General features: G+C 44.4%; 1 protein-coding gene and 2 long non-coding RNA genes across 3 annotated transcripts; 2 read left to right on the top strand and 1 right to left on the bottom strand.

Moving 5' to 3' along the window:
- Position 1: 1 nt before the first annotated feature.
- Positions 2-12532, bottom strand: LOC113227781 (DNA ligase 1). The gene is made up of 12 exons (XM_026460786.1): positions 12186-12532; positions 11153-11248; positions 9077-9512; positions 8387-8641; positions 7685-7888; positions 5089-5294; positions 4839-5029; positions 3103-3364; positions 1927-2089; positions 1689-1852; positions 1233-1621; positions 2-294 (listed from the first exon to the last, which is right to left on the bottom strand). Exons 1-12 carry the CDS (start codon positions 12414-12416, stop codon positions 162-164), a joined length of 2730 nt encoding a protein of 909 aa, XP_026316571.1. The 5' UTR covers positions 12417-12532; the 3' UTR covers positions 2-161.
- LOC113227782 lies at positions 260-3656 on the top strand. Its single transcript, XR_003310230.1, has 3 exons — positions 260-356; positions 521-642; positions 3192-3656. It is a non-coding gene; the product is annotated as an uncharacterized LOC113227782 (long non-coding RNA).
- Positions 8540-11239, top strand: LOC113227783. Its single transcript, XR_003310231.1, has 3 exons — positions 8540-8561; positions 8674-8712; positions 11155-11239. It is a non-coding gene; the product is annotated as an uncharacterized LOC113227783 (long non-coding RNA).
- Positions 12533-13221: the final 689 nt, after the last annotated feature.

The raw sequence follows: 13221 nt of genomic DNA, 5'->3' as shown, positions 1-13221 counted from the left end.
GATGGGTATCGCTCGATGGTTTTATTCGCACGTTGTGTTAATCACGCACCATAATTATTATTGAAGAGCATGGTTTCGTAACAAAAGTACATTTAGAGTCTATACGAAACGTTGCACCGTCGTAAGTAAAAACGTAAGTGTCGGCCGCCGAGAGCCCGGGCTCAGTAGAAGTCGTCCTGCGGCGCGGGCTTCGCGGCCTGGTTCCGCACCTGGTCCTGCGCGAGGTACATGTCGGCGATCTGCCGCGCCGACGTGGCCTGCTCCGGCGCCTTGTCGTCGCGCACGCGCACGAACCTGCAAATAAACGCACTGCGGATTTCAAGAGTCAGGGCGCGGACTCCTCGCTATTACTCCAAGTAAAACATACCATGTATTCATTCTTTTTATTCATTCTAGGGAAGCAGACGTCCGTAGGTGCCAATGGAATGCGGAAAATTATTGATCCGGTTTTTAGATTACTCAAAAATTAGGACTCGAAGTTAAAGCGAATGAATTTGTTAGTGACTTCAAAATTGTAAAGGTTGCCGTGTGCCGAGGCTTTGTGACCGGATCTCTATGCTACATTCCCACGTTAACAGCGCGCCTGTCATAGAAGAATGCAAATGTTATGCTTGCGGACGACACATGCCTTACGAGCGCTGGGTAAGATTATTATTACTGCATCGTTGCAAAATCTACATGACGACTTTAACGATTTTACGAAAATTATTATTATTATAGAATTATTCTAAACAAATGGAAAAGAAAGTTCATGCACATGTTTTCAGCGTATAATAGGAAACCGTAGGACAATCCTTGCATTTGATCGGTCACTCATTCGCGTGTCTGTATCGCGTTACGATTGCATGTGGTCGGTATCAATCTCGGGAATGTGAGCGTTATGGTAGAGGGTCGGTTTAATGTCGATACTTATACGTAGATGTTCCTTGAATCGATATATATTATGTTCTCGCCGAATCTATAATCGATTGCCGCGTGGGAGCGTACGGTACTATCTAGGCGATACATGTCAATAAGATCAGATTACTGCAAATACGGTCCCACAGTTGTAGGCCGGCAAGAAGGTGCGCAAAGAGTGTAAAGAAACGCATAATTACGAAACGTCGCTTAAAGGTCGGAAGGTAAATCCCGTCGAAAAGAATTTGCGTCCTCGATCCTCGCAGGAATGTTCAAGGCGAGAAGTACCAAGCACCAAGACACAACCGTCCCACGGCGAGCAAGAACCGGAGTACCTGGGGAAGCGCAGCGACACGCCCTTGTCGCGGTGCAGCAGCCCCGCGGCGGCGCGGTGCGCGGGCGACAGCGACAGGTCGGCGCAGCGCAGCTCCCACACGGCGCCGGCGGCGAACCAGGCGTCGGGCGCGTGCGCGGGGTCGAACCGGTAGTAGCTGCGCGGGCCGGCGATGGCCTTCTCCTGCAGCGCCGCCGACAGCTCGCGCAGCTGCTCGTCCGAGAAGCCCGTGCCCAGCTTGCACAGCGACTGGTACTCGTCGGCGTCGGCGTCGTAGCAGGCCAGCAGGAAGCCCCCGAAGACGCCCGCGCGCTTGCCGCGCCCGCGGTAGCCGCCCAGCACGACCGCGTCGATGCTGTCCCCGACGCCCTCCAGGTAGTCCTTCTTGAGCTGCGGGCAGGCGCTGGCTGAGGCTGTCGCTCGCGACGCCGGCGCGAGACCGCGCGACCCACCGCACCTTCAGCCAGTTGTGGGACCTTCGCGCGATGTCGTACGCGGCGCTCGGGCCGTGCAGCGTCTTCACCATCAGCCCCTCGCAGGACTTCTTGATGGACTCGTCCAGCAGCGCCTGCACCTCCTCGAGGGTGGAGCAGTCCGCTCCCGCCGCGAACTGCCACTCGCCTGAACGCATATCGCATCGCTCACCAATACCGCATTGTTGTGCTAAAAGCGGCGAACCACCGACGAACGCTCACCTTCGACCTCGTTGAAGTGCGTCCTGAGCAGCTCCCTCCTGTCGGCAAGAGGCAACTTGACCAACGGCTGCCCGTTTAAGTACAGCAGATCGAAGGCGAACACGCACACCTGCACCTTGATCTCCGCTTCGTTAGCGTCCTTGCGCTTGCGCGTTGACAAGATCTGCATAGCGACAATGATTACAACAATCAAACATTTATTTTTGATTCATACATAAGAATACGTATAACGAATGGTTGCCAAATACAGTTAAAAATACAGGACCCTTTTATTGAATTAATTTTGTAACTACCTATTTAAAAGAACTCATCAGAACCCGAGGGTTATCATAAACACTGGTCGAGGCACGGTATCCGCTCTAAAAGTGGCATCATCGAATTAAGGCATTAAGGTCCGGCGCCCACTGACAGGACGCCTCGGCAGGGAATCCTTCGGCATTCCAATATACAAGCACACACTGATGACAATTTGCCGCGGTTGAGCACGCCTAAACGTTCGGCATGCCGGAGCATTCCATCGCGACATCGTACTCGTGTCTGGTATCTTTTTCGACGAGTCTTACCATGCGTACTTCCCCTCGCTCCGCATACCTAAAAATCCGTTGCCCTCCCGTCCCGTCGGTGGACGCCGGGCCCAAATCGGCGATAGCCATAAAACATTGAATTTTTCGTCGATCGCAACTGCAATAAATATGCTGTGAGGGAGGTTTCTTATATATAGCATGCGACATAACGCCATGAGAAACTACGACCAATCACTATCAAGATTTCATAGTGTTTCAAATTATGAATGTGTGAGTTTGAGCGATAGCGGTTCTGATAATAATCGAGGCTGAAGGCCCTTCCATTGTTTTTTGTTTCTTCCGTGTGATTCAAATGTTATTTAAGATAATGTTCGTTCACTTCATCAACAACTCCGTCATTAGTTTACCTCGATGGTACTATCAGACGGGGTTGCATTCATACTAAACTTCAAAACGTCAAAGTACCTTAAAAATGTAATTTACCTACAACTCACGTTGATCTCACTTATTAATTAAGTACAATAACTAATAACTTTTACTTTTTAAGCTTCTTTGCTATACCCTTCCTTATGCAATATGGAAATAAATAAATAGAAATAAATGAATAAATACATAACTTCATTTGGCTTACCGTTACATTGAAAAATATTACCTGGAATGGCAAAATTTGCTTATTAGACACGTCGTAAGCCACAGCTTCAGTGTCGAGCACGCAGCTGACCACGGAATCTTTTAATAAAGCAGGTAGCCGGCGCAGCACGTCAGGGTACTTGGAGGTGTTGTCCTCCTGGTTGCGGCTGAACACCCTCGCGTTGGCGAAGTCGGGTGAGGTGCCGTCGGTGGAGGAAGGCACGTGGATCTGCGCTCGCTCGCCGTCGTACTTCCACTCGCACGTGAACTTTTCGTTCTCGAATCTATGTCGCATGGAGTGCGCAAAGGTGCATTTGCATGAAGTGATGTGTGGTGTTGGACGAAAAAGTCATGGCCGCATAGTGTCAAACCACGGACAGGCATTGCGAATGCAGCCGAACCAAGAGACAAGGAGTTGATTGCGATTCACACCTAGATTACTCTACTAAAGCACAAAACAAAAACGAATACAATTTTTACTGAACGTGTTCTGTGTAAGCCAAAAAGTAATCATCATCTTGATATTCGACAGGAAATATTTCATATTTATTTATTATTAGTATGGTTAAGCTCATCACTGAATTAGCACACCCTTTAAATAAAATTTTCAATATAAAAACAAATTGCTTCATTTAAGTAACAGTTCTTTGCGTTTGTACTATAAATGCTAAAAATTATAAAAATAATAATACAATTAATGAATTTGTTTTTTTTGTGGGCATGATTATAAAGGAATTATATCGAAGAGAATCCACCATTTTAAGGTGAAAGTCATTGACTTAAAAATAAATGGACGACGGGTTTAATACAAAAGCCACGAAAAAAATGTCCCAAGTCAACCTATTTAAACGTAGTGACATGTAAAGGAATATGAAAAAGCTAAAACGTTGAATTTAAATTGTAATGTCATCGCAGCACTGTCTAATTTTGCTTGCTTCGCTGTCAGTCGAACAAACGAAGACTAAAGCGTGAATGACGCTCTGTATACGATTTTAACGCCCTATAAGTTCGGACACTTTTTAGCGCAGACCCGACGTCCGTATAATTGTAAGTCAATGGTGAAAGTGGAAAAGTGGGTTCTGTATTTATAGTCTGTTTTGAAGACGGAGTAAAATGACAGTCCATTGCGCAAAAGTGTTGCCTTGGGAGCAGCTAGTGGTTGTAGTCGATGAATAATACATTGACTAGCGATTGAATATTGGTTACGTTTATGGAACAAATAGTTGAACTCATTTCATTTGAATCATCCTCGGACCATTATTCATTCAATTACTGAGCACAACAAGTTCATTTGTATTGTCAATTTTTGTAAGTTCAAACATACATACACTCTGTTTAGAACTATATTTATGAAAAATAGAAGGGGGGATTATTGAATGGGATATATGAAGGGAATATTTTAAAGATTCTCATTTAAATTCAGTATAGGCAATCAAATCTAGCCGTTCTTGTTATAATGCATGTGAATAAAAATCGATCTTAATACTAGCACGCCAATTGTCAAAATAGGAATAAGGAAGCAATAACTCAATATGCAATCATTAGAACGTCGTATCGTTCACGATTGTGACATTTTTGGCAACATTTCCTCTTCTTTTACAATCTGTCGGTGAAATCATCGACAACTACACGACTGTTTAAAATCCCACAATGACATTTTACTCCGTCTTAAGAAAACAGAGTCTGCATCTGCGCACAGCACAAAACGCTCCGCTTCGAGGCACAGTGCGCACCGCTCGCCGAACGGCCGTCCCTCACCGGTCCAGGACCTCGTGCACGCCGCGGGTGGGCTGCGCCAGCATGGGCTTGAGCGGCACGCCGGGCGTGAGGCGGCAGTGGCGCGGCAGGGCCTCGGCGCCGTGGCGCAGCAGCGCCGGCACCAGCGCGCCCAGGTCGGGGCGCTCGCAGTAGGCGCTCTTCAGCAGCCGCGCGTGCTCGTCCAGCCGCGCCTGCGGGGCCGACGGACTGAGCGGGCGCTGACGGGCGCCACCCGCCGCCCGCCGCCTACCTTCAGCTGCTCCGCCGCCAGCCCCCGCGCCGCGCCGGGCGGGTGCAGCGCCGCGGCCTGCGCCAGCGCCTGCAGCGCCGACTGCTCGGCCAGCCCCACGCGCAGCTTGCCCTCCAGCGAGCGGAACAGGAAGCGCGCCTCGCACGCGCGGCACGCCACGTACAGCCCCTGGATCTTGGCGATCTTCTTGTTCACCGACGCGGCACCTGTCGCGGGGTCCGTTACGGCCACCTCCGTCTGAGGGCGAGCGAGTCCCTCCCGCGGACTCTTCTCGTCCGAGTGCTAACTTTTGGCACGAGGCTTTGTCGCTGTACTTTCAAACCTCGCACGTGACAACTTTTAAATACCACCGGAGCCTTATTACAGAAAAGCTAATTTCTAACTACGCGAACGGGCCTACCGAGGACGGCCAGTTTCGTTTCATTAATGTTACGTTTATTATTATTTGCGATGAAAAGATACTATTCCTCTCAACATAAATTCAATTTCCATAAACCTATTGCGACGCTAGCGCTGTAAAAATGTTGACCTCTTTAAACATCTCCCTTAAAGAAGTTTGTCTTTAAAGCCACCCCGGACCCAAATCGTGAATTGCCCTAATCGCATGTCTCTGCAGGACGAACACTTCGTTAATATCGACAGCATTAAAACGCGTGAAGGAAATGACCTAGCGACTTCACCGCTATTTAGCATCAAAAATTCAAGACGAAAACGTGTCCGCGCCTATATGATTTTGTTATGATTTTATAAGATTGTAATTAGTATTTCTTATTGTGATTAACTGTTGCACATATTAGTCATAAGCTTTATTACAATAAGTTACAGTATATACAATTTTCAATAAATATATGAGGGGTAGACTTTTTTGAAGGACACTTTGCAGTTTGCAGAAAAGCTGAGCTGAAGGCTCATAACCCGTAAAATAAACTACAAACTAAACTTAAAACTAAGTGCCCACTTGGGGCGCCCAAGTGGGCACTTAGGCAAGGCGCCCACACGGACCTCCGCTCAGAGCGCTACTGCAGACATACGCCAGAAGGGCGTGCTGTGGGAGAGAATCTACCACTGTACGTGCTGAAATGAGGGGCTCTACGACCTCGCCGGCGAGAACGGGTCGTGCGTGAGGAGAGGGCCTGATGTGCGATCTGGTTGGCCTTCAAAGTGGCGAGAGTGATAGGGTCGTCAGGGTCGTTGAGAACTTCCCTTGGCCGACGGGTCCCACGCACGCGGTGGGAGTGTTCCCTGAGGGGGTTATAGTTGGATGCAGCCACCACGAGGGGGTCGGGGCAGTGAGGAGCAGAGTCGAAGTATTTCCTCGATGCCTGTTTCATGAATTGGGCTATTGTGGGGAGCCGTAATCTATATGGAGGTTAGCGTTACGCAGGTACCACGGGGCACCCGTCGCGTTTGGAGAGCCTGCAGGCGGTGCATAAGCGCGGGATTTGTCTGAGCGAATGCGACGCTGACGTACGTCATGATTGGGCGGATGCAGGTCGTGTACAATCTCACCTTATTACGAAGGGAGAGTTTGCTATGCTTGTTGAGAAGGGGGTGGAGGCGGCTCATAACAAAGTGGGCGCGATCGCGAACGGTTTTCACGTGTGCTTTGAATGACAGCTTCTTATCGTAACTCTTAAGTATTTGACCGAGTTCACCCAAGGGATTAGGCGGCCAAAGAGCGAGATGGGGGTGAGGTTTTGTGCCCTACAACTGGATAGGTTACTTCGTGTGAAGAATATCGTCGCGCTTTTGTCGGGATTGACTTCGATTCTCCATCTGCGAAACCACTCGCCTAGGCGTGTGGTGGCAGATTGGAGAGCTGCGGAAACTAATTTGGAGCTGCGCGCCGAATAATAGAGTGCAGTGTCGTCGGCAAAGAGGGTGAGATTCACTGACTGACACTTCGGAATATCGCTAGTGTACAGGGAGAATAGGAGGGGCGAGAGGACAGAGACTTGCGGGACTCCAGCTCTTACGGGGTGAGGGGAGGGGAGTGCGCCCTCGACTCGGTAGCGGAAAGAGCGATTCGACAAGAAGTCTCGAATGATGTGCACGAGACGATCAGGCACACCGAGATTGTACAGCTTGTAAGGTAAGCCGTTGTGCCAGACTTTGGCGAAAGCTTTTACCACATCGAAGCATACGGCGCCGGTGGACATGAAGCGGGGGCGATCGAAACCTTCGGAGATATACTCCACTATCCTTGCTCCATTATCCTTCTATCATTGCTGAACGCATGAATGCCTAGCTCTAAAGTAAAACTGTTCGTCGGGGAGGAGATTCTGGGACATGATGTAGTTAGTCTCTGAGGCGGGCATAGAGAGAGAGGCAGGCGGGTCTCGAACATTTATAGTTCTCCCGTCTCGCTCCTACATTGGTGTCGTCCCGCTCGCACACTATAAAAAATGCGAGCGGCATTCCAAATCTGACCGCTATCTAAGCAAGACCAGGAAGCTTAAGAAGTCATAACCAGGCATTTTCACTACAGGCCCAAATAGTCCTCATCAGTGCGGGTCGTCGAAGGTGAAACTGTGAAAATGAATTTTTCCGTAGGAGCGCAAAGCAGCCTAGAAATTGCAGCAAGGAAGGCACTGACCGGTCATGCGCGCGATCTCCTGGAGCGCCGCGAAGACCCTCCGGCAGCTGAGCTTGGGCGGCGCCAGCATGGTCCGCTGGCGGGCCCTCGCGCTCTGCGCCACGCGGCCCAGGTCGCCGGCCTTGTGCGCGGCCGCCTTCACCTGCGCCAGCGACTGCCCCGTGCACTGCCCGATGGCCTTCATCAGGTACGTCTCCGCTATGCCTGTGTTTGGCGTTTTCCACTTTATCGAACGTCACGGCATTTTACTCCACTAGTTTCTTGTCATTTTAATACAAACCTCGAACGCTCCGAAAGACCCCTTCGATCAGGCTGGCTGAAGACACAATTTCAAACCAAAAGCAAAGATCATCGAGCGCGTAGAAAAATCCGTAAGGTCTAGTGGTTCGTTCCATAGTTCAGTCGGAAGAGCGTTTGGCGTGGTATGCATGAAGACGCCTGTTCGAATCCGGCCGGATCGAAGGAGTTTTTCTTAGTGTTCGACCTAGGTAGTAATAACTGAAACTAATTTTAGTCTAGTCTAAAGCAAATTTCCATTAAACCGGCGAAACAGGATCTGCATCTAACGTCTAAACTGTAATCTGCGCCGACCTCACCTAATAGTTTATTTTAATGTTACCATAGTTTCCTTTGCATTTGTTGCACTTGTTTTTGATTAAGTGATAATGAAATAAATTTATCTCCATCCAGATTAGTATTTACCTAACTCCAATCCGTGGTAAGCGGGCGCCAGCTGATTGAGACACATGTAGACGCTGGGCAGCAGGTCGTCCGGTGTGAGCGCCATCACCGAGCGGAAATAGTTGGCGAGGGTCTCGACGATCTTGAGCCGAGACGACGTCTCCTCGATGGCCTCCAGGGTCTTCGCCAGGGCCAGGTACGGCACGGGCTGGCCCTCCGCCCAGCACGCGTCCGAGATCGGATGGTACTTCGGTTTTGCCGGGTTGTAGTCTTCCTCTGATACAATTGTTCTCTTTTTACACATTTAGGTTTCCTTACAATGACCGCGTTACACTGGATGCCAGACGGTAAGTTGCAGTCGTATAACTAACTTATTAGCAGGTGATTAGATTACTTTGTACAGTGTCAAGAGCAAGTCAAGCTTGACACTTAAGATTTAAATTCAACTCTATGCCGCTTACGATAAGAACAGTCCAAAGTAAAAAGTGTCAAGCATGATGTGCTCTTGATTGTTCAATATTATGGCAAAAAATATGGCTCTTTAATTAGCACCAATGTAAATACTTTCATTGTCAAATTATGAAATAATACACAATCATCATTTGTGTGCCATTTCCTTTCAAAATGTTGCATTTTTTTTTCAAACTCTGTTAATGCCTGACACTTACAAAAAAAAAGATTTGTTTTTAAAGGAAAAAGAACTTGAATCACCTCTTACTACCCCAGTCTCCTTCGCCTCACCCTCATTCCCATTGACTTCCTTCTTGACAAAGAAGCTCATCACATTCTTAGGTCCTTTTTTTGTCTCTGGGGTAGTCCTCTCTTCTTCCACTTTTGCTGCTCTCTGTGGAGACCTACTTTTCTTGACAGATTTTGTAACAACTTCAGTCTGTTCAGAACTTTCGGCTTTAATATCTTCACTTTCCTTTTTGATAACAGATTTTGCTTCATTTTTCTCAGACTTTTTATTTTTTGATTCCTCAGTCTCAACAAGAGAAGACTTCTCAATTTTAGCTTCTTCGGTTGACTTGTCTGTCTTAGGCTTAGTGAAATTTTCTACTTTTATTTTTTCTTGTTCTCCTACTTGTTCTGCACTTCCTTCTTCACTGCTAGAACTTTCTATTCTTAGTCTTTTTGATTTCTTAGACTGTAAAAAATATTTCCCTTAATATTAATTACATACTATTGGGTTTGCCTACACCTTCAGAACTGCACAAAAAAGAGTTGAAAACTATTATTGAAAAATGATAAATACGTAAAAGGAAAATTTTCGCATCAAATAAAGCATCAAAAATGCTGAATAAATTTTAAATTGTAATATTCGAATAAGGGGATGTTATTGAAATATTGATTTTGTTGAATATCAGGATGTTCTTCCACAATGATAATAATTTTTTACATTTGACAAGACTCGAACCTGTGTCTGTTTTTGCCAATCCAGGGCAATCGCTCTACCAACCGAGCTACGGGTCAGCAAACCTTACACATTTCTCTACGCATTAGTTACAGATCTTTCTTGTTGGCTTTAATGGCATTTTTGTACTAAACTATGTGTCAAAGATGGAATAGAAGAAAAAATCACATTAGCTAATTCATTTTATTCTGAAATGAAGTTATTAGTTTTGCACTTTGAACAAAACGTTTACAGTGCTATACATATAATGGTAACAAAGGCTGAAGCTGAACCTTGGATACTATACATAACTTGAATATTCTTTCCTGGTGACAATTCTAGTTCATCTGCCTCCATGGCCGAACGGTTACCATGCCTGACTGCCACACAGAGGTATCAGGTTCGATTCCCGGGTAGAAGGCGAGTTGCGGACACCATACCATACCTCATATATCCAAAAATAAAATGTACTAATTACATTTAACAAGTGTGTGTTATAGCGACTCATCTGAAGAACTGAGTCAGTTGTGATTATATAGCGAAAAGCGGATAAGTACGTTACGAGAATAATTTCGTTATTCAAACTTAGGCCTAAGTAAGGGTGTTTTGAGGATTTATTATATCTTATTTCGTTTCGGAAATTTTTTTTTTTTTTTTTATTATAATCAAATAACAGTCAATCTGACATCCACAGCGATTGAAGAACAAACGAAATGTACTGTGGTCCTGAGAACAAGTAGTCTTACACATAGATCTTTGTTCTACGGACGAGTCGATATAGTATATGGGGTGTACACTTTTTTTAATGAGATCAACAAGTCGCCCACCTGGTGGTAATTGACATGCCTGTCCATAACAGTTGCAGTACCCCTCATTGCTTGAAATCACATAGATCTGAGGGGCACTGCCACTGCGCCCGTCACCCTGAGACTTAAGTTAACAAGTCCCATGTGCCTGTAATTTCACCAGCAAAACTTCACTTATTTGGGATATATGGCAAAGAGAGGGCAGAAAGTGCAGACTCTGCCACAAAGCAGATGAAACTACTCTGCACCTCATTACTCACGGCTAACCCTTGATGGGTAAAACAAAATCCACATTGCGAAGCCACAACCAGAGAACATCAGAATAGTCAAAGTCAGGAAAATCCTTGAGATGCTCAACACTACTGGTCATGGTTTTGAATAGTGACTAGTGGTGACCAGAACAGATCAATTAATGGTTGCAGTGATGAAGGGCTGCACAGGTCTTGAATGAAGCCGCCCTAATAACAATAGGTTGGGTGTACGTGCATATCGAACAGTATGTATGTACTAAGAGCAATCAATCATTTCTGACAAGAAATTGAGCCAAAATGAGCTTTTTACATGTGTAGAATGTAGTACAATGCTCACAGTTTCAGAGTTGAATGGAGAACATTTCCGTTTGATGGACTTGGGGGAGTCCTGCTCACTGTGGTTGCTTTCCAGCCGCTGTCCATTGGATGTTTGCTGAAGCACAAATTCACAAATCATATTTATTTGACATTTCAACAGGGTTCAAAAGTCTTAAATAAGTACAGTTTAAATAAATTTATTATCTGTACAAGCATAAAATTGATGGCCTAACTATGACCTAATGTAAAAACTTTGCAATTTTATAAATTGTGAAATAAAATTATATAAAACAAGTGAGACATACCATTTCATTCTCATTAAGTCTATACAACCTCAAATGGCTTTAGTTGATCCCGCATAATAATGAAAGTGTTGTATCAATCACTTTGGAAAGAATATATAGTAAAATTAAGGATATAAACTGATTACTATATGGTGTGAAAATACAATTCCTAAATCAATCCCACATTGATCAAAATTTTACAAGAAAATTGCTGTATTCAATACATACTTTACTTTTTACTTGGTTTCAGTTTCATTTGTAAAAAATAAATTCTGAAATAAAACTAGTATCCCTGCCGCTCCATCTAAGCAAATGGACTGTATTAGTACAGGAGAAGTAAAGGAAAAATTTGAATTCAAGCTGAAATGCTATTGACTCTTAATAGCAGACAAGTTGTCAAGTTGCTCAAAGATGTTCATTAGACTTTACGAAGCAGTCATCATTATTATAAAGTGATAAGCAGAGGTAGGAATAAGCAGAATACATTTATTTACCAATAAACACAAAGGGCGGATAATACCTCCCTCTGAAACCCGAGAATAAATAAAATTAAAAGGCAAAGAATATATTCAAAACATATTTTTTGTTACAATTACAAAACTTTATTTCATGTAAATACACTAGTTACAATATTAATTATTTATTACATAAAAAACATGGCAGAGCAAAATACGATTCCGGGAGTTCAGAGGCATGTATATCACTTGCTTAAAGTTGAGGTAAATATACTTTTACAAGGCCTGTGAGTGTGATTTTGCAAGTTCTTACTTCATCATGGTTTTCCAAATTGACTTCCGCCGCTTTCTTTGGCGTCATTTTAAAAAACGACGTTATACTTTTCTGAGACATATTGTTGGCTCCAAACGTGTGCAAATTGCAGACAAATGATCGTGTACAAAAACTATAACATATCTGTGTAGGAACGGTGGTAAATAAAGAATGCTTTTTCACATGTAAACCTATTCTACAATGCGTAACCACTCTTCGAAAACTATTCATAAGTTTTATTCAATGGCTTACCAGTTGCCGCTTAGGACAACCTACAATTGTACCTTTTACAAATAAAATAAATAAGATTCACGATAACAATTTGACAGTACTGCGCGGGAATTCTTGTTTGGTTTTTACTTTACATTATTACCATAGATAATATTACTGCTTTCAAGTGAGTAGGGAGATGCATCTAGCGATTTCTTGTATCGATTCAACATGAATTCAAAATTGAAACAAAAACCTCTTAAAACCTTTTAAAAACGTCTTATTATTTTTTTATAGTTAGTCACTAAATAAGTGTTGATAATTGTTTATTCATCATTGAAGCAAGATCTATTACAGACAAATTCGGACACTATTTAGCTTATCCGCACTGTTTATTACTAATCATTATTTATAGATGTAGTTTATTTATTTTTTGTCGTACCAAATTGTTGTGATTAGTGGCGTGTGTGCTGTAGGCCAGTTTTATAAAAACTGTTGTTTCGTCAAGTACAGAAACGAAAAATAACGAGGAGACAATAATAATTATTGTTTCCTATTAGTTTTCCGTTCCTGGGTTTAAAATTTCAACAGGGTTTAAGATTTTCTGTGAATAAAAATGTCATATAATGATGTCCAAACTACTTGGACATCGTGTCATTTTTGTGAAGTTCGTAACAAAATTAAATGATCTCTTGGCTTCCTTCACTAGCAAAAATATTCATGCAATCCTTATATCGGAGACGTGGCATAAACCTTCACTACCGTCTACTCAGTACCCTTTACCAGGTTTTAGACTCATTCGTAATGATCGAGCCTATACCATCGG

The sequence above is a fragment of the Hyposmocoma kahamanoa genome, unplaced genomic scaffold (assembly GCF_003589595.1).
Source record: "Hyposmocoma kahamanoa isolate Upper Pololo Valley unplaced genomic scaffold, ASM358959v1 215, whole genome shotgun sequence".
NCBI lineage: Eukaryota > Metazoa > Arthropoda > Insecta > Lepidoptera > Cosmopterigidae > Hyposmocoma > Hyposmocoma kahamanoa.
Note: the sequence above shows the minus strand (reverse complement) of the source record. Positions and strands in the feature narration are given on the sequence as shown.

What these genes read in the sequence shown, in the direction of transcription:
- LOC113227781 (XM_026460786.1), bottom strand. Translation starts at nt 12,416, where the DNA reads ATGAATAGTTTTCGAAGAGTGGTTACGCATTGTAGAATAGGTTTACAT. An exon ending in ATTTGGAAAACCATGATGAA is followed by an intron (nt 11,249 to 12,185) that starts GTAAGAACTTGC and finishes TTTGTGCTTCAG; the next exon opens with CAAACATCCAATGGACAGCG. An exon ending in GGAGATCGCGCGCATGACCG is followed by an intron (nt 5,295 to 7,684) that starts GTCAGTGCCTTC and finishes ACCCCGCGACAG; the next exon opens with GTGCCGCGTCGGTGAACAAG.